General features: G+C 53.4%; 2 protein-coding genes across 3 annotated transcripts in view; one reads left to right on the top strand and one right to left on the bottom strand.

The window, feature by feature from the left end:
• Positions 1-19,279, bottom strand: part of UBE2D2 (ubiquitin conjugating enzyme E2 D2) — a 25,916-nt gene extending 6,637 nt beyond the window's left edge. Inside the window, exons 1-5 of the mRNA XM_062002835.1 lie at positions 18,678-19,279; positions 9,073-9,136; positions 4,901-4,932; positions 4,732-4,809; positions 4,537-4,642 (exon numbers count right to left, since the gene is read on the bottom strand). Of these exons, the coding sequence (XP_061858819.1) occupies positions 4,537-4,642; positions 4,732-4,809; positions 4,901-4,932; positions 9,073-9,136; positions 18,678-18,701 (304 nt within the window). The 5' untranslated portion in view covers positions 18,702-19,279. The remainder of the gene's footprint in view (positions 1-4,536; positions 4,643-4,731; positions 4,810-4,900; positions 4,933-9,072; positions 9,137-18,677) is intronic.
• On the top strand, positions 19,264-26,943 carry STING1 (stimulator of interferon response cGAMP interactor 1). Of its 2 annotated transcripts, XM_062002834.1 has the most exons (8): positions 19,264-20,497; positions 20,888-21,778; positions 21,926-22,134; positions 23,182-23,362; positions 24,020-24,128; positions 24,286-24,524; positions 24,992-25,178; positions 26,032-26,943. In XM_062002834.1, exons 2-8 carry the CDS (start codon positions 21,500-21,502, stop codon positions 26,223-26,225), a joined length of 1,398 nt encoding a protein of 465 aa, XP_061858818.1. In that variant the 5' UTR covers positions 19,264-20,497; positions 20,888-21,499; the 3' UTR covers positions 26,226-26,943. The 2 variants fall into 2 exon arrangements, with proteins under 2 accessions (XP_061858818.1, XP_061858817.1); XM_062002833.1 differs by having other exon boundaries at positions 19,264-21,778.

Below are 26,943 nucleotides of genomic sequence, written 5' to 3'. Positions count from 1 at the left end.
CTGACCAAAAGCAGCTCACCAATACTTCTGCTTTCTCCACGTAGAAGTAACATTCCACATGCAAAAGTCAAATCCTTCACTTTGTCCTCAAACCCTGCCTGGCTCTAACACCCATCCCTCCCAGCTGGTCCCTACACAGAGGGGCCCAGCCCCTGCAAGCACTGCTGCTGAAGTTTGGCTGCAATGGCACCCAAGACTTGCTGCAGTAAAGTCACAGTAAAACCTATGGGACACAGTAAAGGCACTGAGGTGGAAGGGAATCTCCAGCTCAGTCACAGCAGGGTCACGAAGCAAGCACTGATTCTTCCCAGGGAATGAGCTTCCCAGAAGAAACACCTCAACTGGCACGTGATTCCACAGTTGCTTGGGAGCAGCAAACTAAAGCACCTCTGGACTCTGCTCAACTTAAATCCTGTTTCCTAGACACAGTCTCATTTCAAACTCTCCCAGCAATCTCACCCAGACTCACAGAAGCATACCTTCACATCTGAGCAGTTTAAACTTCTTGCTTCAAAGCAACTTGAGTTCCTGCTAAGTCAGTTCAACAATTTCTAGTGACAAGAGAAGAAAAGTTAAAGTTTTGTCCACTGTATCACAGACTGTTTGAGGTTGGAAGGGATCTCAGGAGATCATCTGTCCAATCCCCTCCTCAAGGAGGGCTACCTAGAACAGGCGGCCCATGAACATGTCCAATGGCTTTAGAGTATCTCCATGTGGGAGACCTCACAAACTCCCAAGGAAACCTCTGCTGGTGCTCAGCACCACACAGTAAAAAACCCCACACTTCCTGCTGTTCAGAGGGACCCTCCTGTGTCTGTGCCCATGGCCTCTGGTGCATTCACCCAGCATAACCGAGAAGAGGCTGGCTCTTCTCTGCATCCTCCCTTCAAGTATTTATATATATATTTATATATATATAGAGAGAGAGAGATAGATCAGATCACCCTGAGCCTCCCCTTCTCCAGGCTGAACAGGCTCAGCTCTCAGCCTGTCCTCACAGCAAGAGATGCTCCAGTCCCTTCATCATGTTCATGACCGTTCCCTGGACTCTGGTACATCCACAGCTGCTGTGTTCTGGGGAGCCCAGCACCACCAGACACATGCTCCAGGCACAGTCTCCCCAGGGCCAAGCAGAGGGGATGGATCACCTCCCTTCACCTGCCAGCAATGCTGCTCCTCAGGCAGCCTGTGTAGCAAGGGAAAGGGCTGGAAGCTACACAAGTAGCTCCATTAGAGATGCAAGAATGGAAGTCTCCCCAGGATCCCCAGCTCAGCACACAGGGACAGACCAACCCACACTGCCTGACAAAGACACGTCCCCTCCTTCAGTTACTTGGGTGAGTGAACTGAAAGCCCAGAGGATGATCAGAAACCAGATGCTTGATTTTGAGAACTGCACTGTGAAGGTGGAGTTCATTTGGGTTGCTGGTACCTGGGAATTCCCACCCAGTAAGTCACACTACAGTGATTCTTGAACACCCCCATGAGCAGCACCAGAGAACACTCCCACTGCAGGGAGCAGGGAACACTGACAGTGTGAGCTCAGCTCTTGGGGAGGCAGGCTGAGGTCACACACTGCAGGGCCTTCCATCTCTCTGAAGGGAAGCTGAGCAGAACCAGAGAGCCTGCCCCTCACTGAAGAACTGCTCCAGTTCAGCATTAGCCCTTGCATACCCACTTGCTGAATCAAGTGGGATTCCCCCCCAAGATGCCTGAGAGCAGTGCTAATCACATGGAAACATTCTCCTGTTTAAGGCAACAGGGATTCTTATTGATGTAGACTTTGAGATAATGTTTTTAATGTAAGCCCACACATTCTGCTTCAGTCTGAGTTCTAAACACACCTTGGTGGCTAATTTAAGCTGTACTTGGAGATGGTTTATCCCACAGTGTGTGTTCTTTAAGGAACACTTACTCAGAATTGCTAATCCAAGCGAGTTAAGCTATTCCACCAAGACACTTGATGCCCTTCTCCTCAGAACCCCTTTGAACAAGTCTGAGGCACAAACATTTAGAAAGGCAGAACAAAACCCCAAAATGCCAGTCACCTTTACTATTAAAGCCAAGATCAATTCAAGCTGCTTACAGAGAGAGAGAAACTTTAACACAAAACACCCCAGACAGCTGCTGACCACACTGCCTACCAGATGCCTCAGAAGGAGGAAGCTGTGGTTGCTGCTTCCCAGGGGAATGTTTCTGGTCCTCCCTGATTTCTCTCTCAGTGCAGCACACTCATGTCTACAGCTGTGTTCAAGTTATCCATGCAGCTTGCTCCTGACAGCATCCCCTCTGAAGGGTGGCACAATTCAGGAAATACTTCAAGAACCTCACACTACAAACCCTGAAGTGCTGCTTTGGAAGGAAGGTAAGCTCCATGCTGAGTAACTTGTGTCTCATTACTCACTAAATCACCTAAACCAACAGCTTCTCCTACTAGCATCACGTTTATTCTTTAATCAGAGAGCTGAAATAGCTCCAAACTCTGACACACCACAGATCTAACCTGACTGAAAACAGCATTTCCACCCTACAAGAGCCAAGTTGCCTTTGTGGGGTGTTATTTATACCTGTTCAAGGTGGGAAACACTTCTGCCAAGTATCAGCCCTCACTTCTCAAGTCGAGCTCTGGTTTCTGACAGGACATCCCTGCTACTTCTCAAGGAAGGAGTCTGAATTTCTTCTATGAAGTTACCTCTAAGAATCTGTTTTGCTGCCCTCAATTCCTTCATGAACAGCAAGGGCACTCAGACAAGATTGTTTTCTCACTGGTTAGGCCCGGATGCCTTTTGTGCCATATGCAGGATAGTTTGTGCCCTCACATGAGCTTCTGGCACAGTGAGTGAGAAGTGACTGGCAACACAAAGCCCATCTCAGGCTGAGGGGGGATGGAGCCTGGAATGGCCACACTGATGCCATGGCTGCCTCTAGCAAAGCCATAAGGAGGCAGTTGGAGGAAAGTAAGAAAAAGGAGGAGTTCAAGGCAGAAATCAGGAGATGGAGGTGATAAAAGCATTCTGCAACTTTATTTGGGTTGCAAAATTAACATCAAGGTGTATTTTGGGAGAGATCAAAGCTGACAGCCATTCACAGTCAGTCCACTGGCCCTTTAAATCTTGCCCTGTCTTTCTCCTACTGTCCTATTTCCAGTCTACCTTTCCAACATGCTATTGCCCCACTGCCTAAATGCTCACTTCAGACTCCCTTGGACAACAGGAAGATCCCATGCCACAGTACACTCTGCCACTGCAGTATTCTAACCAGTCACACAGCAATGTCATGAAAACATAAGCTCTAAGTACTAACCCAGCGCTTCTAACAGCAGTCAGCACTGGATTGAAAGCCCTTCCAGGGAAAGCAGTGTCAGCCTGACTCATTTCCCCTTTACTGACACCGTTTCTGCAGTTCTTTCAACTCCCAGTGAAGGCTTTTAGCTTCATGCACTAGTAGATTCACTTCTGTCAAGAGACAAGTTGAGTTACTGCTTTGCCTTCCCATCTATTCCTATGAATGCAGAAGCCTTTAAGTGGGCAAGTAGGTGGGAACTTTTCTGAGTTCAGTGAGAGAGACAGTTGTGATGTCCAAGAGGGCGAGTCAGTCTGAAGCAAAGAGTGTCTGGCAACATGACATGCAGTTGCAGAGAATTACAGGCTACAGGACAGTCTCATAGAGCTGGGACACAAAGTGAAGGGCACTGTAATTAAACATGTGGTTACTGCAGCACTTAATTACTCATTGTGAGCTTACAAAACAGAATGGACAAGACATGGTCCACACATACAAAAGACCTAAAAATATTCCTCACTAACCATGGCTGGACCTACAAACTGAACCTACAGTTTCAATAGCCAGGAAAAGAAACAGTGAAATTCAAACCTGGGACTTCATTCAAGGTGTTTAAAGACTCTCATTTGCATCATGAACACTGCTTCCCCACATAAGAGAGATATTCCAGTACCCCACAAGCTAATACACTTCACAGGGATCAACATGTTTTCAGCTAAAAAAGGTAGTGCAAACTTGTTCAGTTTAAAAACATGTTTAGTAGCCCCTGTCATTGCAAGGTGTGCTAAAGAGTGACCACCATGGAGTTACAATGTGCCCTCCAAAGAGAGACCTTTAAGATGACAAAGGATCAGAGCCACTGTCACATTTTAAAAGCCACGGCTGTCCCCCTCTACCTATTTTACTCTTGGTGTGCAATGTGAACGTTGATGTCTTTCCTTGTCAAGTTACCAGGTGTAATTTGTCTTTTTGTTTTAGTTAAAGCACTGAGGCTGAGGCAAGGTGGCAAGACTCGGTGTGATAAGGCTCATCTGATCCACTGCCCAAGCCAAACAATCTGCCTGTGGCCACAGGGAAACTGGCTGTCCAGAGCACCCTCTGCTCATGGACTGGCTGCAAGCTACACAGAGTGTCACAAGACACAAGCAGTGACCACAGAGATGGCTGACAGCAGGAAGGCAGCAGCTTCCACATTCCAAACCCCAACCAGCAGTTAATTCCATCAGAGCAAAGTTAAACGAGCGTCGGAGGTACCTTTTGAAATAGTTAGTGCTGGGGACCACTGTGATCGTAGAATATCAAGACAAATGCTGCCATTACTGTTAATATTTGGATGATAGATTCTTGTGGTAAATGCAACCTGCAGAAGAAGGAAGATTTCAGTGTAGGCTCAACAAAGGTACATCACACCACGTGGTCACCAAGAGATTTACGGTACGAGCCACTCACCTTAGGTGGTTTGAAGGGATAATCTGTTGGGAAGTGAATTGTCAAGAAAAATACTCCACCTTGATAGGGACTGTCGTTCTGTTAACAGAAAAGAATCGTTGCCAGTGGAAGAGTCATTACAAGGAGGCCAGTCATACAAAGCTCTGAACGTCAATGCTCTCATACTTACTGGTCCCATTATTGTAGCTTGCCAATGGAACACTGAAAAAGAGAGAGATTTACTTCAGTTTGGAGAAGCTCAAGTAATGAACTAGTTTCTTCCAGACAAAGCAGCACAGAATCTATTTTGGAAACAAAGCCTTCTGAAAGGCTGCAGGGAAGCAAGCCAGAGAATGAGACAGAGAGCAAGGACTCCACACTCACCATCACTTGGGTCGGCTCTGCACCTGCTGTGGTGCCACACACATGCCCTGCCAAACGTCCCAATGACTCAGATAGAGGCAAATCCCCAGAGTCCACAAATTTCTGAGTTGGATTCTGTAGTTTCCAATGACTGCACTGTCCTCAGAGTGAGTCACAGCAAAGGCTCAGTATGAACACACACCTTTCTCAGGTAGATCTCTCCTATGTGGATCCTTATTCAAATGGAGAGTAAGGCTAAGTTTTGCATCTACTGTATGTAGAGAGGTAACCAAGACATCGGTGTCTTGAGCAAACATTTGAGCCAAGTCTCCTCAGAGACCTCAATATTCCATTAAAGCAGCAGGAAGCAACACAAGCCTGAGGAGACTGCAGGAGTGACAGCCTGCTCAACCCTGGACATCAGGATGTGCCAGCACACACTGCAGAGTCAAGGGACACTGGTATGCATCTGTCCAAGAGAACATCTTACTCTGGGAATATGGAAGACTCACGAAGAATGTCTTTATGCTGCAGAACACAGGGCAAATGATCAAAGCTGTTAATCTGTATGAGGCACATCAGAAGTTCTCAGGGTCCCTGCACTCTCCAAAGGCTCCAGTTCCAGCCCAGGCAAATCACAGCAGCTTCACAGATCAGCTGTGTAACAGCTCCCTGGGACACTTCCCCCTGCATGGATGCCAGCTGCCCCACACCTGTACAGGCTGCTGGTGTTGCAAGGCAAGTCTTAACCACACAGAAGCTGAAGCCACTTGCAGCCATGCACCTCCCTACACCTTTACACCTGGCTACACCTTTGCAGTCATTTTAGCCCAGGTGACACTGCTTGATCTAATCCACACGAGCAGGTTTAATCACATGTGGTACTGCATTACAGTTGGGAATGATCTCATACAAGGAACAGCAAAAAAATAGCAGAGTGGGAACAGCCCCACCAAGGCAAGGGCAGAAGAGGGTCTGGCTAGAGCTGCAGGCTTGTGGCAAAGGGCATTGTAGCTGCTGACACAGGTAGCCTGTCAGGAAACTCTCATTCAGAGTCACCAAACAAGGCAGTGGCTCCAGTGTCACAGGCAGTGTTCACCCACTTTCAAAGGGCTCAGGCAGCTTTGCAGAGAGCCCCTATTGCCTGCAGCAGGACAGGGAGACAGCCAGGACAAGGAGACAAAGAAACAGTGAAGAGTGTGGCCAATCACCAAAACACACCCCACACATTTCAGAGGCATCATCAGATGCTGGTAAAGAGTCACTGTGACCACACTGAACCTCAATCTGCACACTGAGAAGCTGATACAACCAACGTCCTAAATCCAAGAAGCAGCCAGATAAAAAACCCACTTTCACAGTGAATGTGAACATTTTACAAGCCAAAGAATTGTTTGGCTGGCTGGTGACCTCTCTCCAACTCCCACTCAAGGAAAGTGCTTGTTCAACCCAAGCTTCAAATTCTCACAGCACCCAGGACAAGCTGCATGAACTGTGTGACAAATCCAGCTTTGAGTTCATTTCAGCAGAATCTTTACTTACTACTCACACTAGCTAAGCACAGGTACCTGTCTGGAAGCAAACTAACCCACTGCACAGTTGAAGTGTATTGAGCTCATCCAGCCCCAAACTTATTTCCAAAACAAAGGCCAGAGGTGGGTGGAAAAGGGCTGAAACGGCATCATCAAGAGAAAGGAAATCCTGTCCCTAGAGTTAACAAGGCACAAACAGCACCTCACTTTCCAGAGCTTACAAACTACAGGGAAGGAACCTTGTCACAGAGGACAGTTGATACAGGTTAGACCAGCCACAAGACACCACTCTGCAAGCATAGCATGCCCTGAACTCTGAGAAATGTCACTCTGACAAGGCAACTGAGGCAGACCTGGAGCACAGGGGTGGGGGAGAAGGCCTCTCTCTGCTGCAGCCACTGCTATCTGCTTACAGACACCTCCAGGGTCACTCAACAAAAGCCTTTCATTAGAGGTCTTTCAGAAAGGTGGCATGAGATGAACATTACTTTAAAGCTTTCTGTATCCTATTAGATATTCTACATTCTAACTTCCTATTAGAAGCACTTTAGAAGCACTCACCAACTTCTGCCACCACCTCCTCCACCAGACAAACTCCATCGCCTTTGATAGCCTTGGGAAGCCACTGAACAGCTTATCACATCACAAATCACACTCACCAATCTAAGACAAGAAAAGCCCCAGACTGGCTCTACAGCTTCCTAATTTCTCTCCCATGACACCACGAGCTTCTCTGCCACACTATTTTGAAGGCAGAAATAAACTGTGGAGTAACCAGAAGCAGCTTGAGACTTCTGCCAAAAGCCCTCAGAACCAAACACACCTTCTGCTTGGTTGGAAAGAGTTGCTGGACAGGAACATCTCCACTCATTTCAGGATTCTCGCTCACATATCAAATGCCTTTTTTCACCCAGTCCTGGATTTCTCTAGGAACATGAGGTTTCTGGACACTACAGCCATTTCCAAAACACTTTGAAATTATTCATAAAGACCCTGGCAGCTAATCTTCTCCTTTCAGAAAGGACACCTAAGCTTAGAACTCTTGGGTCTTCCTATTTAACTATCCCCCACCTGATGAGCTTGGATGTCTTGCTGTGATACACTTGTCAGACAGCACACTGCACACAAGCTCAATACCAGGGTGTTTAATGTGTAATGCAAGGACTTGAGTTGACCCCAGGGCCTAGGGTAAACTCAAAGCAGAAAGGTGAATGTGCAAGTGTTGTGTCATTGCAAACTCCCCACTCATCTTGCTCAGCCAAGGGATGCCCAAGAGCTCAATGCTGCTGTGAAAAAAAAAAGCAGTTCAGCAGGAAGTATGAAATCCTAGTCAACACGGAGAAGGCCATGCAGCATGCAAAACCACTGCAGGTTAAAGGCCTCTCAGAAAACTACCACGAAGTGCAGAGCACCAGCTGAGGTGACCTTATGCACAGCTCATCAGACTGGGCAATCTGCAGCACCTGCAACTCTGCTAAAGAATCACCCACACAAACACCATGAAGTCAGGTTGACAGTTATCTTGCGCTTCTCCCTCATCAGGAATACATGCACCAGAGGATGGTAGATCTTCCTACCATAAAGTCATGCGAGGCAGAAAAATTAAGGCTAGGGCTTCAAAGCAGACAAAAAGCAGTTACTCTAACACATCCCTTCAAGCTTCCAAAGGAGGGAATAACAGCTCCAGGTGACACACCAGGTGAACAACTCTACACGGGAAAGATGGCCAGCTGATGTGTGTGCCAAAAACACCACACAGAGGTAGGCATTCTGACCTGAGTGAAACCCCACCTAAGAATCAAGAGACAGACCTGGTTTTCAGTTCAGAACCCCTGTGGTGCTGTGGCGCTGTAGAGCACACGGCAGATTACAGAACAAACCATGTTTCCAGTGTTCCTGTAGCTCATTTGGCCATAGAAGCTATTGAACATCTGGAAAATCTAGCTGTACTTCATGATCCAAGCTTCATTTCCCAATTAGTTTCCCTTCTGTTGACACTTCAACCTCTTATCCCCAAGGTAACCCACTTGAGTACAATGCTAACCAACTTCTGTGTGAAACAGTTAACTCTAACCTTGCTGTACAAGCACCAAGTATTAGGAGTGGACTGATTTACTTCTACAGGGCCACATGAGTACACCCTGCACAGTTTAGATACCAAAGCAGTTCAGAAAGCTGCACAGAGCTGACTGTTGGTTTGGCCACAGAACTACTGAAGTTCACTAACCACATGATCTGTGAGAATAGCAGAGCAGTGACTTCAAAAGGTATAACTTCAGGTGTCTTCAGTGAATGAAATGGGAATAGCACCAGTCTCCAGTGATACACAAGGGAAGGATTAAGAGAGAGGGGAGGGCAACAGAAATGTAAGATTCTGATGTGAAACAGTATCTAGTGTTCTAACCAAAAAGAAGAAAAGGCTGCAAAGGAAGAGGCTGCAGGTGTTTGCTGGTAGCAGCATACTTACTGTCATCACCAACAGGCCCTGCAGAACACTGTGCTGGAGGATCACGTGCCAGATCATTCAACTCCTGAAAAACATGAACAGTTGATTTCATTTCACTTCAAATCATCGTGGTGCTAACAAGAGTCGATAGTGCCACTCTGGCTATCATTCTTGCTCCTAACATAATGCTCACATTAGCAGATTTCCCAAACCCACAAAATGGCAACAAACACCACAAAACTAACAGGCAGGACCTCAGAAAGTAAAGTTGCAGCTTATAAGGTAATATTACACACTCCACTATCCCCAGTTCACATGGGTAAAACAGCCTCAATCCAAAGACCCTCAAGCATCAGCCTCATTTCATCCCTGCACTGCAGCCCCTCACAGGTTGTTCCAGCTATAGTGATCTAGTTCATCTCCAGCCCGCAGGAGCCTTTCTGCAGCATACAACCTTCCAATAACCTGTGGTTGTTTCCTCTCCAGATGCACTAGTGAATACAGGTGGTTAAATGGAATAAAACACAGGCCTTCTCTGCCTATGAAGCTGCTAGCCCACGAAAGGGAAACCACACTTTTCAAGTAGCTGAACCAGTCAAACTTTCCTCTGAAGAAATCCTGTTATGAGTCTCAATTGCTGTGGCAGAACAGATTGAGTAATTCTGGATACCCTGAACTACACCCAGCTTCAGTGTGAAGCAGAATTTCAGCCTGCACAGCAGCTCACAGCAGTCATCTTCCCAGAAAGTGGATGGTTAGTGGGAAGTGCAGACAGTAGAACTTTGAAGTCAGACTTTGTCTGCCCTACCCCTGGCTCAGTCCTTGACCTGCTTTGCACAATGGGACCAAACATATTAACGTTCTTCTGTGCTAACTCAGTGTAGAATGTCAAACAAACACCAGGCAACCACGACAAGGACGATTCAATCTAGCCTTCAGGAAACACTCCCACACCAGCCCTGGCCTGCTGCACGCTCAGCTTTTCACTTCGCAGCCTGCAAGGGTTAACAGTCCACAGCAGAGTCTCAGATACCAGGCTTATCTGAAGCTTCTGATAGACAATATGTGCAAGGACAATCCTCACACAAGCAGACTGCAGGAATGTAAAGAGCTTGCTGCTTACCAGCCTTTTGTTATTGACAGGCAGTACTTGAGCCCTTGAACAGCTGATCTGTGGGAGTGCCAGCTTCCACTTCCCAGCATCTGGGAGGCCACCACTAAGCAAACCCTCTTCTGTTACACCACCAGAATGCTGCCCTGAAGCAAACAGGTCAATCTCAGGATTTTCCCCATGGCATAGGGTCCCTGAAAAGCCTTGCAATGGAGATACAAAGCTTCCCATACCCTGACTACTGGCAAAGCATACACAAGCTTGAGTTTGCTCTCAGCAGCTCCCAGCTTCTCAAGAGGCCAGCTGAAAGCCTCCTGACTTGCCAGCAGACTACTGAAGCTTTTCTAGTGCTCCTGCTGAGCTGCTTACAGTGCTGACCCAAGCAAACCAGCCTCCCACACTTCATGGCTCAGCATGGACTTGGACAGGAGTAGCTATTGAGCTTGTGGCACCTGCTGAAGAGCCTCCTCCCTCCTGACGACAGGGGACATCTCCAGATGTCAGAGCAAGGCCCCTCACAGCTGTTTCACATGTCAGCTCAGAGCTGCCAACCTCAGTGAGGATTCCCACCTTACCTCCTGGTTGCAAACATCAGTGAGCATGAGGATCAGTCATGTGCTCTCACACTCCAGCACCACTGCACACTGCCCCACTTCAACCCACGGACACAGAACAGAAGCACAGAAGTCTTTAGGTCAGAAAGGTCTTTAAAGCTCTGAGTTCATCCATTTCCCCAGCACTGCCAAAGCCACCACTAACTCATGGCCCTCAGCCCCACAGCTTTGTGGTATCTCCAATGACGGGGACACCTTTGCAACCCTGGGCAGCCTGAGACAGGGCTGGACAGCACTTTTGGGAAGAAATTGCTCCTCATCTCCAATCTAACCCTCCTCTGGTACAACTTGAGGTCGTTTCCTCTTGTTCTGTCTCTTCTAGTTCACGAGCAGACTGACACACCCAGCCATAACCTCCTGTGAGGGAGTGTTCCTGTCTCCCTTCAGCCTCCTCTTCTCCAGGCTCAACACCCCCATTCCCTCAGCCCTTCCCCAGCACCCTTGTGCTCCAGCTCCTTCCACGGCTCTGGCCACCCTGCAGCCCCTTCAGTGTCCCTCTGGCAGTGAGTGAGGGGCCCAGCACTGAACACAGCCCTTGAGCTGCAGCCTCCCCAGGGCCCAGCACAGTGGACAATCCCTGCCCTGCTCCTGCTGCCACCCCACTGCTGATCCTAGCCAGGATGCCCTTGGCCTTCTTGCCCCCCTGGGCACACTGTTGGCTCCCGTTCAGCCACTGGCACCAACTCCCCCAGGCCCTTTCCCGCCCCTCTGCCCCAGCCTCGAGCACTGCCTTTGGCCTTGCTGAACCTCAGACCTCTGCCCATTGCTCCAGCCTGAGCAGATGCACATCAACACTTGTGCCCAACTGGGTGTCCTCTGCAAATGTAATCTTCTGGAGAAGACAATTTAACACCACACTACTCAGAGACATCTACTAAAAATAACATATTCAAATCTCTCTTCCTCACCACTTCTTATTCCCTTCACTCCTGTTTTATGCATAGATGTGCTGCGACACTAGACTCAGGAGCACAGCTGTAAGAACCCACATTCCCCAGGTATGACCACAACCTAGCAGGGATTCTGTTTAAGAACGCAGCATGCACCTTCCCTTCTATAAAGGGTAAGGAGTTACAATCACAAGCTGCAGCCTGAACCCACATTCTACCAGATAGTAAAATATGCAGCTCCAAAGCTGCCCTGACATTCTCCCTCCATCCCACTGCTCAGAGGCATCACTCACCAAATGGGATGAAACAACCGACCTTCAGTGATATATAAGGTATGTATCAACAATGAACTTCAGTTAGCAGCAGCTCTGTTTCTCATCTGTTTCTTCAATCTTCAGCTCTGGCTAGAAAGCACATTTTGCTTTTCTGAAGCCATGTACAGTGTCTCACTGGAAGGAGATGACTTATAATGGACACTTCTACCACTTGTCTCTGATGCAGCTCTCACCTACAGCAGCACTTCAAGTTCTGCTCCATAAATTCACAGATGGAAACGTCACAGGTATAAAAGGTCTGTGTAGAAAGCAACTTGTAAGCTTCTTCTGCTTGGAAAAGTTTAGGGACAGCTCTGAATTCAAGCCCCCGTGCTATAAACCCTCCCAGCTTCTGTAGAGGGAGCTGAACCCCCACACAAGCACCAGAGCACAGCCAGCAGTCACACACATGGGATCTCCTGCAGGGCACAGCCTGCGGACCTCTCCAGATGCTGGCAGTGACCCCTGGTGCTGTGTGGGGCCTGCAGGGCAAGAGCAGGAGCAGAAGCGGTGGCTGCACGTAGCAGTGTCCATCCAGCCAGGGAGGAGCAGCCGCTGCAGCACAGCACCAAGCCCTGGCAGCCATCCCAGGCCTCACTTTGCCTTCCGAGGGCTCCTGGGCAGTTTCCACGGCACCGCTCGCATGCCACAAGGCCCAGTGAGGCCTTGGCTTCCAGATGATCAGAGGGATACCAAGAACCAGCTGGTTTCTAACTCGGAGTAAACGACTCTGAGGTTCACAAACAATCAGAATATGGAGATTAAATTAGTTCAGTATCATCTACGAACCAGTCACCACTGCCCAGAGGTCAGATCCTGAGCTGCAGGCCTGCTGTACCCTCGTGATCTGGAGAGACCAGCTGCTTGGTGATCAAGTTCAATCCCGACAGTGCCATTTTAAATCAAAACACGAAGCAAAGCCACAGCTGGTTACCACCCGAGACAGCTTCTGATCCTTCAGCAAATGCAGAGGGTTTTGCTTCAGGAAGTTAAAAGTAAAGACTCGAGCAGCCTTCAGCTAAGTTCCAGTTTGAGCTACCCAGCTCCCAGGAGGCTGCCTCACCAGGAACTGCCTCCAGCTGGAAACCCAACTTACAGATCTTACAGTTCCTGCTGCCTCCCCGCCAGCAGAACACCCTGGGTTTGGGCCTGCCACTGCACATGGTACCAGGAACTTCACCCATCTTACTGCTCAAAGGATTAACTTCTCAGTGAAAATGAGGAAGTGGAAGCACTACATCCATTGAACTAGACAGCCTAAAAGCTACAAAACTCACATAAGAAACTCAGGTTTCATCTCCAAAAGCAGATTTATCTGTGTTCACAATTTCCCAACAAAACAAACTCCTTCCAAGGGCTTCCAGGAAAGCCCTTTGGGGAAGATGGAGTGTGCTCATGTCCCAGAGACCCTATAACTGTGCTTCCCATCTTTTGAAGTGCATCAGCTGCCTGGAGGGCCTTGGGGCAAGTGGCAGCAGTACTGCCCTCCTCCCTTAGCCTGTCCCTAACAGCTCCTACCTCACATTTACAATGCATCTTGATCCCAGGGCTCACAAACCACACACGTTTTTAAAGCACAGATTGCTTTAAGCCTTAAAGTCTGAACCTGTACATGTTTCGAGGTATAATTAGTTTTAAACTCCAAACGTATTTGTTAGGGAAGTTCAAGTTGATTCCTTTGGATAACAATTCCCTTCCCAGTCTAATGTGTTCCTGGTAAAGATTGCCCTGGCCAGAAGATAAGACTGGTTGTAAGGATTAAGTTAATGCTAATACAGTCTTTAGTAAGAATAGCCAACATCGCTGGCAATACCAGGATGCCAATCGAGTTCTGTGAGGCAGTTCCAGCAGTTGTAATAACCCCTGGTAGGCAGCAGAGTTCCCCAGATGCCCTCCCACACACACAATGCACACTCCCAAACAATGATGATCCAAAGTCCTTTTAGCTTGGGGTCCATGGCGTTTCCTCCCTACTCCAGTTTGAGCTGTTTCCCAACTGTAATTAACTCAGGCCACACCATTACCTTAATTATAAGCTTATTTTTTTCCTTCAGGTTGCTGCTGAAAGTGAAACAAGCTTTTAATCTGACTTGAGCAAGCTGGTTTGTCTGCAGCCCTTGAACTCTTCCATGAGCAGCTGTCTACGAGTGTATTGCAAAATCATCATTTCTCTCACCAAGGAGGAACTTCCAGCCACGACCTGGTAGCAGCTTTCAGGAGACCTGTGCCAAGGGGTATAGGCTCAGGGCCCAAGCCAGATGGGCAGCACTCTGCCTCACCTCCACAGTGCAGGCAAGTTGCACACACAGGCCTGACGTGGGCATTCAGTCTGGCCAGAGCTCAGTGCACATTCCTTGGGCCAGTGGGTTCTACCTCCACCCATTACTGAAAGCACTGTGGGGGGCAAGAGTGAAGGGCCTCGACCCACCACACACCTCCTCCTCAGCTCTGTGTCAACCTCCATTTGCCCTCCATGAGGCTGCAGCAAGGTCAGGTCAGTGACTCCCTACAGCATCCACAGGTGCTCTCCTGTTCTACATGACCCCAGCCATTCCAAGGCTACTGCCTCTGCTCACAGGAACATTTTTATCTTAAGATTTTAATCTCTTCCCTTTGACAGAATCTGCTCTTTCAGCACTTGAAATGGCTCAGACCCACGGACTGACTTCTTACAAGACTCTGCAAAAGTCAGGAGGCAGTTAAGCCTGTAAGTTAAGTCAAACTGTATGAAGCACAAGAGAAACCCAGGTACACATTACAAACAAGCTCTGGTGTAACTGTTAGCTTTATTTTCTTTAAAGCCTGAAGAGCAGAAAGACACAAGCAACGTATAACTTCCTCTTGGTGGGGAATCCAAGAAGCAAAAAGCCTGGCCAGTTCACAGGAGTGTAACCAGTGTTCTCTGTACGAGCAGCACATGAGATATTTACCACAGACAGGCTGCGCTGGCAGCTCCAGGAACACAGCAGGAATGCGTGAATAAGGACTGAGCTGCTCCCACTGGCTGCTGGGAAGCTGATCTGGTAGCATAGCAATCCCAAAGTTTGCTGGGCACAGGTAGCACAGGTGGAGCTCAGGGAACAGTGACGGCCCAGCCATCCAGCACGCCCTATCTGTGAGCAGCGGTGCTTTGGCAAGAGCCATACCAAAACATCCCTGGAGGTCAGGAAGCTTTGGAGCAGAGGCAAGCTCATCTCCTGCAGCTGAGCAGGGACATCACTATGCAATGTCTAGTTTAGTTCTCCAAAGCATTACATGTTTTGGGGCCTCAGTATTGTAAGCAGTAACAAGCCATCATTCCTCTGCTACAAGAAAATGTTGGGCTTCAGCAGGGCTGGAGCACAGCTTCCCATTTCCCTGTCCCCCACACTGTAAGGCACATCAAACAGTTCATACCGGGAAAATCATAAAAGAGCGTGAACTGACCTATTACTTGCTCTCTCCTTCAAAGAGCTCCAAGCAGTGCTGTAGTTATCCCACTACAGGCAACGTGTTCCCTAAAGATAAGCACCACAGAGGGGGATGTGGCTGAACACAGAGTGCTTCACCTCAAACCTTAGAAACAGAAACCGTTCACTCCAGCACCCCCTGGCATCGCTCCTGTCCCACCCCAGCTACCTTCACACTGCATTGCTTGTAAAATATAGCCAGGACAAACCGGATCATTGTTGTACCGACCTAAAAACAACAGTGAGATTGTTACACTTCGCTGTTATCCCCACACTCCACAGGGACTCTGGCTGGCATCAGCATTTACACCCCAAACATTTCTCAAGAGTTCCAAGTTTCAGACCTGAGAGTCCACGAGCACTGAAGCAAGAATGAAGCACACCACTGCCCAAAAGAGTATGGTGAATAATGCAAGGGGCAACCCGATAGCAGGTCTCCAGGCCGAGCTCTTTTGGAGCATCTGTTTAAGGAACAGCTGCTGCATGCAGACACACTACCGTGGCTCAAGTCACTGCACAGCCCCAAGAGCAGCTGTGCCTCAGAGACAGGCTGGGACAGGCCAGCCAGGCTCCTGTGCTGCCTCACGCATCAGCAACACTGCTACTCATCCAGCTGCAAGCTTCTGCCCTTCTTCCAGTCCAGAAGAGCTCAACCCACAAGAGGCTATTTCAGGTAATGCCAGTAACACTGTAGCAAAGGTTTGCTCCTGGGATTTTCTGCTTGTTTCCCCATTCTCATCCCTTTGCTACTCAAGGACACACAAATTTTGAAGAAAGCCTCATAGCCTGCAGTCGAGCATGAAACTGCCAAGCACAAGAGCCACTCTCTAGATAAAGAGAGACCTGAACGTTGATCCATGGGGACTGGTAACACCCTCCAGAAATGCCAGGGCAGCAGCTTCCCTTCCCAATGCTTCCTCCTACTCAAGTCCATTGGGATTATTTCTACTTGATCCACGTTCTGCAGGCAACATTTGCACAAGGTGCAAGAGCAACAGTCAGGAGCTTGCTGTTCCCCTGGGTATCCTGACAGGGACACGCTCACTGCACCAGATCCTGCTGCTTCTCCCAGAGACAGAACAAAACCAGGATGATACCAACACTCTCCACAGAGTTTTAAATAGCTGGAGTGCAAACAACCTGTGATTATTGCTGAAGGAATTAAGCAAGACAACCACAATAACTCAAATCAAGAATGCTTCTTTTCGGTCCACAGTCTAACTCCCAGATAACTTTTAAAGCATCTGCACTACTAGAACAAGCAGCTCTACTTCCTTTAACACACTTTATTTGTTGGAAGTGTTGTCTACAGCCCTATCACCTCCTGTCTCAAGAGCCAGCACATTTGCTTCATGGCAACACTTGGTCAATTCACATGGCTGCTTCGGCAATGCTGGAGCTACTTCCCAAGGCCTAAAGACTCAGAACCTCACATAGCCCCTGCCATTCCTCAGCAGTCTATCTTTGAAAAGCAACGCAAACAATTACTCCACAAGCACCCAGTGACACATCCAGCTCCTCTCCTCTTCAAAACCACAGGCCAGAAATAGAAGTGGTCTGAAGGCATGTCTAATCCTGAACCTCAGCACCCACTAAACTACAACAAGGCAGCTTTCCCTGCTTCCCAACACAAGATGTAACCCACCCCCAAAGCCCTGCACCACCCGTGTGTGTGACCTGGCTCCCCATAGCTGTATCTACCCTCTTCATTCACAGCTGTGTGCCCAGGTCTGTTCCTGGGGGGGCTCCCAAGGAGGAAGAACTCCTTCCAAAAGTTAACCAGCCCCCAGCCACGCTGCAGAACAGCCTTTACAGGGTACCAAGTGCCACCAGAACCAGTCTCAGGATGCAAGAGCTAAGGGATGCTGGGCTGGGACACAGCTTCCTCACGTAACTCGCTGCCAAACACTTCTCTGGGAATGTCAATACACTAAAATCCAAACCCTTCCCTTTCAAAGCTATTCCATGAGACCACATTGGCCTAAGAGCTTTCCAGTTTTCTTCTCCACCTTAGCCTTAATTTCATCAGTATGACACAAGAAGCTTCACAAAAACTTCAAGACAACCTACAACCAAAGCAGAGATGTTAACAGGCAGTCCACATCTGATACCACACACATAACAGAGCAAGCAAACTGATCTGAAAGAATAAGTAGCCAGTATGCATCTGCTTCTAGACAAAAGTCAGATTTACATAGTAATTGAGAGCAGAAGCCCCCTGGCAGGGCTGGCTCCTACAGCTGAGTCTTGCTTGTGGACTCCAAACTGACAGCTACACGTTTCACTGGGAAAAGGGTATAAATTCCTCACCTGACTCATCAAGGTTATAAAAGTTTACTTCAGTAATTCTTACTTTCTCTTTTGCTGGTAAGCATGGCTGTAAGATATGGGAAGCATTCAGCAGGTGAGGGCACCCAGAAGGAGATGACATCTTGTTTGCCTACAAGACCACTAGCTCTCCAAAAACAACAAGCCACGCTATTTTGACTATTTGAAGTTAATAAGTTTAATGTATAAGTTCGGCGTCCAGTATCAAGACCATCGGTCCTTGAAGAGGAGCCTTTCACCTCGAAAGGCTAAAACTTCCAACGCGGGCTCCTCTGGGCACCTCCTCCCGGGACGAGCCTCCTGGCTATCGCCACGCGTGCCCGGTCCCACGCCGCGGGCGCTCCCCCGGGTGCGGAGCTGCAGCAGCTGCCGGCGGCTGCCGCCCGCCCCCGGGCCCGCGCCCTGCCCCACTGCCGGCGCCCCCTCGCGGCTCCGGGCCCGGGGGCCACGTTGCTCCGGAGGGCCCCGGCCGCCTCCCGCCTCAACCCCAGCATAGGGCACGGCCCCCTCCGCCGAGACGAGACCTTCCCGGGAGAACGAACAAAGCGGCCCGGCAGGCTGGGTCGGCCTCCCCCCCCTCCCCCGCAGCCCGCTCCGGCAGCCGCGGCCCGGCCCGCGCCGTCGGGAAGCGCCGGCAACTTCTCCTTCGGCTCCAGGCCCGGCTGCCGCCTCTGCCGACGGAGAAGCCGCCCGTCCCCTCTACGCGGGCGGGCGAAGGCACCCGAAATGCCCCCCACCCCCCGCAACATTGGCCGAAGCGGCCACCGGAGGGACCCCGCGCCGCCGGGGCAAGGCCCGGCCCAGCCTCCCCGCCCCGCCAGGCCCGGGCGGCGGCGGCGGCCTGCCCCGGTTATGTAAGGCGAGCGGCAGGCCGGGCGAGCGGCGTCCCGGGGCCGAGCGCGGCGCGGCCCTGCCCTTACCTTGTGGATTCTCTTCAGCGCCATTGTGTGCGCGAGGCGGCGAGGAGGGGCGGGCGGGAGGGGGCAGCCCGCGGGGACTATTTTCCGAGGGGAAGGGGGGGAAGGAGGAGCGCGGAGGTGGCGGCGGCGCGGTGACGGGAGGGGGGAGGGGAAGGGGGAGGGGAAGGAGAGAGAGAAAGGGGAGGGAAGGAAGGGAGAGGGGGGCCCCCCCGAAGGCGGTGGCGGCGGGGGGGCGCGGGGCCTGCGGCGGGCGGCCTGGCGCTGCTCCCTGGCGGCGGCCGCTGGGCTGGAGATCGCTGCCGCAGCTCCTAGCGCATCCCTCCGCCGCGCCTTTATGCGCTGGCGCCTCCTCGCCGACCTTCCGCGTATCACTCCGCCGGGCCTCAGCTGCTCCCGCCGCCCTGGGCTGCGGGATGGCGCGGGCTCGGCGGCAGCGGGACGGGGGCTGAGGTCGGGCTAGGGGCGAGGGGAAGCGCTGGGCGAGACGGAGGAGGAGCGGGGCGGGGGTGGGACACGGCAAACGGCGGGGACTATTTGTCCTGCGCCGCCGTGCAGAACTCTCCAGAAGGGGGAGGGGGAGAGCGCGGAAGGATATTCTCGGCGGTTGCGTAGTGCGCGGCTCGACGCACGGCGATGCGCGTGACGGCGTTCTCTCGCGAGAAGAGCGCGCGGGAAGAAGTTCCGGCCGCGCCGCCGCTGTGAGGCCGCTGAGGGCCTGAGGCGCCGGGGCGGGACCGGGACCAGGACCAGGGCCCCGCGTCCGCTGAGCAGCGGGCGCCGCTGCCGCGCCCTCCCCTCCCATCCCCTGCCCCGGGACGCGGTGGCCGAGGTCGCGGGGGATCCGAGGCTCGTGTGTGGGCCGCTGTCCCCTCCCCGGGGCATCTGCGAGGGCACGCGGGACAGGCCGCGGCCTCCGGGAGGCTCGGCCAGGCCTGTGCGGAGGGGGCGCGGGCGAACGCGCCGAGCAGATCACAGCGGGGCTGCACAGTAATGGGCCGAACTGCCATAGGACCGTTTGGTTCTATAGCACAGTGTTTGCGGTGCCAGGCGTGCCCGAGCTGCGGTGCCGGGAGAGCAGCAGAGGGAGGCTGAGGCTGTGCAGCAGCGACGCAGATGCTGATTCGTGAGGCAGCACAGGATCATCACACCTTCATTGGGATACCAAACATCACACCCCACAGATCAAAAAGCCCCCTGCCTGGGTGAAGACCCTTCCCCTGGGCATGTGGAGTAGGAAAGTGATTACATAAGCCATAACTGTATGCTAATCGGCAACCATGGAGTGACCTGATCGAGGTGGACCTATTTGAGCAAGGGGGTTGGACTGGATGGTCTTGAGAGGTCCCTTCCAACCCCAACCATTCAGTGACTGCAATGGGGGCTGTAAGAATTCTGTAGTTGTGTATAAGCACAGCACAGAGAGGTTTGATGGGGGTGCTGGATCTGTGGTGTTAACCCACAGGCTTGTGCACCCCTGAAATAACCCAGCACTGTCTCCTGAGCGTGTGACTGTTGGCAGGTGGCACACTGGGGCATGAATGTGCTGTTGGGACAACAAGGAGTCTGTAGCCCCAGTGGCCAGAAGTGGAAGAAAATCACATTTCCACCCAGCATCCCCATGGAGAGCAGCGATACCAATGGTTCTCTCAGGTGGCTGAGCCACTTGTGGCAAGAAGAAGATTCATCAAATAATCCTGAGGGCTGCCAACAAGCTGAATCACAGAGTCTCAAGGGCTGGAAGGGACCTGGAAAGCTCATCCAGTGCAACCCCCCTGACAGAGCAGGACCAGCTAGAGCAGGTCACATAGGAACCCATCCAGGTGGGTTTGGAATGTCTCCAGAGAAGGAGACCCCCACAGCCCATCTGGGCAGCCCCTTCCAGTGCTCCCTCACCTTGAGAAGAAATTATTCCTTGTATTTCTTTGGGTCCAGTTCTCTTCCAGCTGGAGACCCCCTGCCCCTGCCCTCCCAGCTGCCCAGGCACTGCTGTGCTGGAGACCCGCAGTCCCTGCCCCAGGACCACCTCACTCCCTGCCGCTTGTGTCTGTGTCAGGGTTCAGAGGAGCTCCCTGGGAGCTGCAGCACAGTTCTCTTGCTGTTCTCTGCCACCTGCAATCCCCTGAAGTACTTTTTTCAGAGACATGGTCTCCCTCCATGCCACACACTCACCTTCTTTCTTCATCCCTTTCATGCTCCTTGGCTGTATGAAGCAACATCTTCCAGGGCCAGCTGCCAGCTGTGTGCCTGTACAGCACTGCCCAAGAGGTCTGGCTGTGCTGAGGGTCCTGTACTGCCCTGACACACAGGCCGATCCCAGTGAAGCTGCAACCCCATTGCTGCAGAGGACAGGGAAGAGCAGCCCTGAACGCAGGTTCAGGCAAGGAGCACGATTTTGACAGAGGCCTCACACCCAGCTGAGAAGATTCTCTGTGGCTCCTCAGAAGACATCGTTCCCCAGCTCCAATCTAATCATCCCCTGGTGCCACTTGAGGCCGTTTCCTCTTGTCCTGTCACTTGTAGCTGAGGAGCAGAGACAGACCCCCACCAGCACCAGGGACCTGGGAAGCCTGAGAGCCTTTACTGGCCAGCAACAGCCTGACTGCAGGAAGCTCCTGCCATGCTGCTGGCACCTGTGGGCACAGCATCCCCTGGGCCACGCAGTGTGTGGGGATCCAGGGCACTGGAGTCGCCCTCGCTGTTAAAAGGAATTTGCTTGTGTTTTGTCCCTCAATAAGTTCAGGTTTCCTTCCTCATTCCAGCTCAGCCCAGCCCCGCTCTGGCCCAACAGATCCGTTGGGGGTTTCCAGAGGATATTCAGGCATATGGAAACCTGCCACATCCACCCAGCGCTGCCCAGGGGACTGGAAACTCCTCACTCACGGATGTCCTGCGTGGGAGGGCTCTGCTGCTTTCTGCAGCCTTGTCTGCAGTGCCACTTTTCCTTCCGTTTTCATTTTCCCGAGTGCCAGGAGCTGGGCATCTCCAGCCGCGGTACCACAGCCCGACGGGTGCAGAGGCTCCGGGGCTCCCTGGTAGCGGCAGATCCCAAAGCGAGCGTCTGGAGCAGAGGGACCGTTAAGCACATGCAGCGCCGGGCTGCGGTGAGCGCGGGCCGGAGAGCTGCGGTGCTCGGGCGGGCGCGGGGTCGGGCGGGCTGTGGCTCTCAGGGAGCCGCGGCAGCAGCGGCGTGCGGAGGCAGGCAGGGAGGGCTGCGGGTGCCGGGCTGACGGCCGTGCCGCGTCCCGCAGGTGCCGGCGCTGCCCGCGGCGCGGGGCGGGCGGGCGCGGGGCGCGGCGCTGCTGCTGCTGTGCGGGTGCGGGGCCGCGCTCTGCGCCGCGCGGGAGCCGCTGCTGCCCGCCGCCCGCATCGTCGCGCGGAACGTCGCCGCCCTGCACGTCGGGGCTCTGCTCAAGGGCACCTGCGACCTGGCCGAGGAGATCTTCCACCTGCGGTCCAGGTGAGCCGGCGCGGGGCTGCGCTCTGGGGGCTCCCCGAAGGGCTTCTGATGGGTCTGGACCCCTCCCCGGGTCCCGCGGAGGGCGGCCGGAGCCCACCTCAGCCCCTGACCGTAGTGATGAGTTCAGGCTCTGGGTTCTGGGCCAGAGTGGGTTTGTTGCAGCTCGAGCTTCAGCCCCTCTTAGAACAAGCGAAAAACCCTCTGGTGTTCTACCCTGACAGACCAAGCTCCCCTCCCCTCTTGCAAGGGCTCAGCCCCTCAGCAAGGTTTGAGTCTGGGGTCTTCTTGTTCCTTTCTCTGGCTCCAGCTGGTTTTTGTTGCTTATCTCAAACACCAGTCTCTGTTGCTTATCTCAGAAGTCATAGCTTTATGCACTTTTATGATCCTCTTATCTGCACTTGGGTGTCCTCAGCGTCCCCAGGTCCTTTGTTAACTTCAGGCAGGACAACTTCCTCCACTTCCTTGTCGTTGTCCTTGTTTAGCACTCCCAGTGCTTTGTCATCCTGAAGTCTGTGGCCTCAGCACTCACACAGTTGTTCAGCTTCAGCGAGTTTCAGTTCATCCTGGTTTCCCACAGTGAATCACAACATTTCCCAGTTAGTTCATCCCCAGTAGGGTGTGAGGTCCTGGCTGCAGCGACCACCCTGGGCACACGGGTGTTGTGGGGGGATCTGCTCCTTGTCTCTGCTGTGCTCCATCAGCCTTTTGCCTCTCTCCTCTCTGCCTCTGCCCCTCTCCTGCCTACCCAGCTCCTTGGACCTCTTCCTCTGCTATGATTTAAACCGATGGCACCTGAGCCCCACACAGCCCCCCAGGGGGCAGGGGACGGAACTGTGAGGGCCTAAGGAAAATGATAAATAATGAAAAATGAGCCCCAAGCAAAACAAGGGATGCAAATGAAACACAGCTGCCCACCACCCACCATGCCCTCCATCCAAGCCAACCCTGGCCTGGCTGAGAGGAAGGTGGGAGCATGGCCTGGGCAGTGGGCTGGGGGAGGTGGGCCGGTGGCCACCAGCCCATCTACTGCCTCTCTGTCCTCTGCAGGCACCACGGCAGCTTCTGGAGGGCCCTGGGCGCCTGCTTCCCCCTGCAGTGGCACGGGCCCATGCTGCTGTTCTGTGCCTCGGCCTCTGTGGCTCTGCAGGATGGAGACGAGCGGCTGCTCGGCCTCCACATCGGCCTGGTCAGCCTGAGCCATCTCCTCATCCTCGCTCTGCGGCTCCACGTAAGGCACTGACAGCCCAGGGAGCACCTGGGGCTCTGCAGCCCCCCCTACACTGCCAGGCTCCCCTCACACAACCCTACAGCCAGAGACATGCTCCTCGAGCTCAGCCGACCCGGGTCCCACACTGCATCCTGAGAGTACAACCTCCACGTCACAGCCATGGCCCCACCAACGCCAAACCCAGGGCTGGTTCTAAAGCTGTTGCTCACGCTGGTGCTTGAGGGGAAAGGGGAGTTGTGTGGTGTCCAGAGGGCTGATTGCCAGCGGTGCTGCAGTGCAGGGCCAAGCCCCAGCGACCTCTGCAGCTCTGCAAGGGCTCTGCCTCACCCCAGCAGAGCTGGAAGGGGAGAGGGGCCACACAGGCTACTGGAAGGTGCCCTGGGGAGGGCAGCACCAGGTGCCCACGGGCACTGAACACCCTTTTCCACTTAAATGAACCCTCAGAGCTGGCAGGGGCCAAGAGGGTCCTGGCAATTCCCCACCCCACAGGCATGGGACAGCTCCCTGTGTGCTGGGAGCACAGGGCAGGCACACAGGGTGCACCGAGCCACAGCATCCCAGGGGAGGGCATCCCCAGTCCCTGCAGAGAACCAACCAGTGCAGGAGCTCGAGCCGCTGCTGTTGCCAGCACTGGTGTGTCTGCCCTTCCCTCTACAGCAGCCTTCAGCAGTGGAAGTGTCTGAGATCCTGGAGAGGTCCAAGAGGAACGTCGCTCACGGGCTCGCCTGGTCTTACTATGTCGGGTACCTAAAAATAGTCCTGCCACGTACGTAGCTGTTCCCTCACAGCATGGTGCCCACAGATAGAAATAGCTCCTGATAACAACCCTCCCACCTTGGCAGCGTTAACAGGGACACGGGGAGCGAGGCAGAAAGCAGCTCTGCTCACACCCAGCACCTCTGCCTTGTGCTCTTTCCCACCAGGGCTGAAACAGTCCATGGAGGAATTCAGCAGAGCCAACCCCAACTTACTGGTGCACAGGGAGACCTGGAAGCTCCACATCTTGCTCCCTCTGAGCTGTGACATCTACGATGACCTGGAGAAAGCTGACAGCAACATCCAGTATGTGATAGACCTCCCTGAAACCACCCTGACCCGAGCTGGCACCAGGAAAAGGGTCTACAAACACAGCCTCTATGCCATCAGGGATGAAGACAACAAGGTACACTGATGTCAGGAGAGCAACCCCAATGCCTTCCTGGCCTCAGAGCCCAGCCCAGATGTGGCCATAAGGGCAGGACAGTGTTCCCTCTCCTGGCAGATGCTGGTGCAACTCGGGCCCATTTCCTCTTGTCCTATCACTCATTATGTGGGGAATAGAGCCACTCCTCTAGCTGTGCCTTTGCCTTGCATTCTCTTCTCCGTTCTGCTCTCCATGAGGATGCTCAGACCTCCCAATGGCTGGCATAGAAGCCACCAGGAAGGGCAGTGGGGGTCTCTGCAGGGGATCAGGCTCTGGAACACCCTGGGGCAGATCTCACCCAGCTGCACCAATCCCACAGGCCAGTTGCCCTCCCCATGGCAGAAGGACACTGGGGGCAGATGAGTGCCTGCTCCTGGCAGCCCGAGGAGCTGCTGTGAGGTCTCGATGGCTCACTCCCCTGCCCCGTGGTTCTTGTGCTCCTGCAGCCCTGGCACTGTGCAGTGGAATATGCCACCCCGCTGCAGTCCCTCTACGCCATGTCCCAGGATGAGGCCGCAGCCCTGGGCCGGGAGGAGCGTCTGGAGCAGGCCAAGCTCTTCTGCAGGACCTTGGAGGAGATCCTGGGCAGCTCCAGGGAGTGTGCTGGGACCTACCGGCTCATCGTGTATGAGGGTGAGTGGGGAGCAGGGCAGGGCTGCCCGACAGCGGGCACGGGCACCTTCCCCCAGCCCAGGCTGCTCACAGCCCCAGCCACCCGGCCCTGGGACACTGCCAGTGCTCGGGCAGCCACAGCCTCTCTGGGCAGCCTGTGCCAGGTCCTCACACCCTCACAGGGAACAACTTCTTCCTAATACGTCACCTCAGTCTCCCCTCTGGCAGTGTGGAGCCATCACCCCTTGTCCTTGCACCCCTTGTCCCTCTCCCACTTCAGTCTCTGGAAGGTGTCCCTGGAGCTTTCCCTCTCTCGCACCCCCAACTCTCTCAGCCTGTCTGTCAGCAGAGGGACTCCAGCCCTCAGATCATCTCCGTGGGATCCTCTGGGCTCAGTCCAGCCGCTCCACACCCTTCTGCTTCTGCCCCTGAGCTGATGCAGTGCTCTGAGGGATGTCCCCAGGGTGGAGCAGAGGGAGGGCCATTCCCTCCCTCAACCCCTTGCCCACGCTGCTTTCCTGCCTTTCTGCTCCTTTCCCCTCGCCTTGCCCCCAGCAGCAGGGCTGGAAACCATCTCCCAGCTTCTTGCTGCAGGGAGCCTTGTTGTTTCTCAGAGGAGATTCAGCACTCTCCCTGCCGGGAAGCAGCATTTGTGTCCAGCCAGGCAGTTCCCATCACACCAAGGCACTGCTGGGAAGCCAGCACGTACTGCCTGTGTTTCAGCCCCGCACTTTGTGGTTTTCTTTCTCTCTTCTGGTCTGCTGAAAGGGGGAAGAAACCGTATTGTCCCTTCTCAGGAGCTGCTGTGGATCCTGGAGACTCTGCCCCCTGCCCTGGCCACACCACCCAGCTGGGCTTTGTCTCTCTCTTGCAGGCTCGGGGGAAGCAGAGCCCCACTCCCTGTCCCGAGAGCTGCTGTGGCACCTGCGCCAGCAGCGTCACGAGGAGTATCCCGTGCCCAGGGGCAGCCCCCAGCGCACACCGGCCACCGGCCTGGACTCAGCACAGCTCAACCTGCAGCTGAGCGCGTCGGACGGGCCTCAGTCCCTGCGCAGCGACGGCTTCTGAGGGGTACCCAGCCCGGGGGGCTCTGCCCTCCTCAGCACTGCCCACCCCCTGCAGGGGCTGCCCCACGGCCCCAGCCCCAGGACACGCTGCCCGTTCCCTCTGTCTGGCGGATTCGGTCCCGGTTGGGGGTTTCAGCTGCTTTGATTCGTGTCACGGGAAGCGTTTCCCTCTGGGGCTGGGGGCAGGGGGCAGCCCTGGGACCAGCTGCCTGAGGCTCGGTGTAGGACGTCACACGCTGGGGGTTGAAGCTCCCCCCAACACGTCTGGGTGACGATTCCTGGGCATCCAGCATCTCCTGGGGAGGTTGGGGTGCCTTGGTGACTGGTTTTGTCCCCAAGGCTGTGCTTAAATCCCTGCTTTGCTTCAAGTCAGAACAACCTCCTGAGCGAGGAGTCACCCAGCTTGTGGGGGGTCACCCAGAGCTGACCAAGTGCTGCCCAAAACGCTGGATGTATGGTCTGAGCAGCTGAAGGAAGGGCATGTGGCTCCAAAGAGCAGAGAAGGGCTGCAGCAGCCCTCACTCCTGCACTTCTGGGCCAGTCCCAGCAGATGCTCCAGGCAATGGGCTGGTCCTGGCTCTGCAGAGGCTGGTGGAGGTTGTACCTTTGCAGCTCTGGCGTTGGCAACTGTGTCATGCAGAATGTGTGGGGGTTTCTCACTCGTCCTACATCTCTGCTAACTACTGTCAGCTGCCTCTTAAAGCCTTGTGCCAAGTACA

This window comes from Colius striatus, chromosome 9 (genome assembly GCF_028858725.1).
Source record: "Colius striatus isolate bColStr4 chromosome 9, bColStr4.1.hap1, whole genome shotgun sequence".
In the NCBI taxonomy this organism is placed as follows: Eukaryota; Metazoa; Chordata; class Aves; order Coliiformes; family Coliidae; genus Colius; species Colius striatus.
The sequence above is the reverse complement of the archived record's forward strand: the minus strand, read 5'-3'. Positions and strand labels throughout refer to the sequence as shown.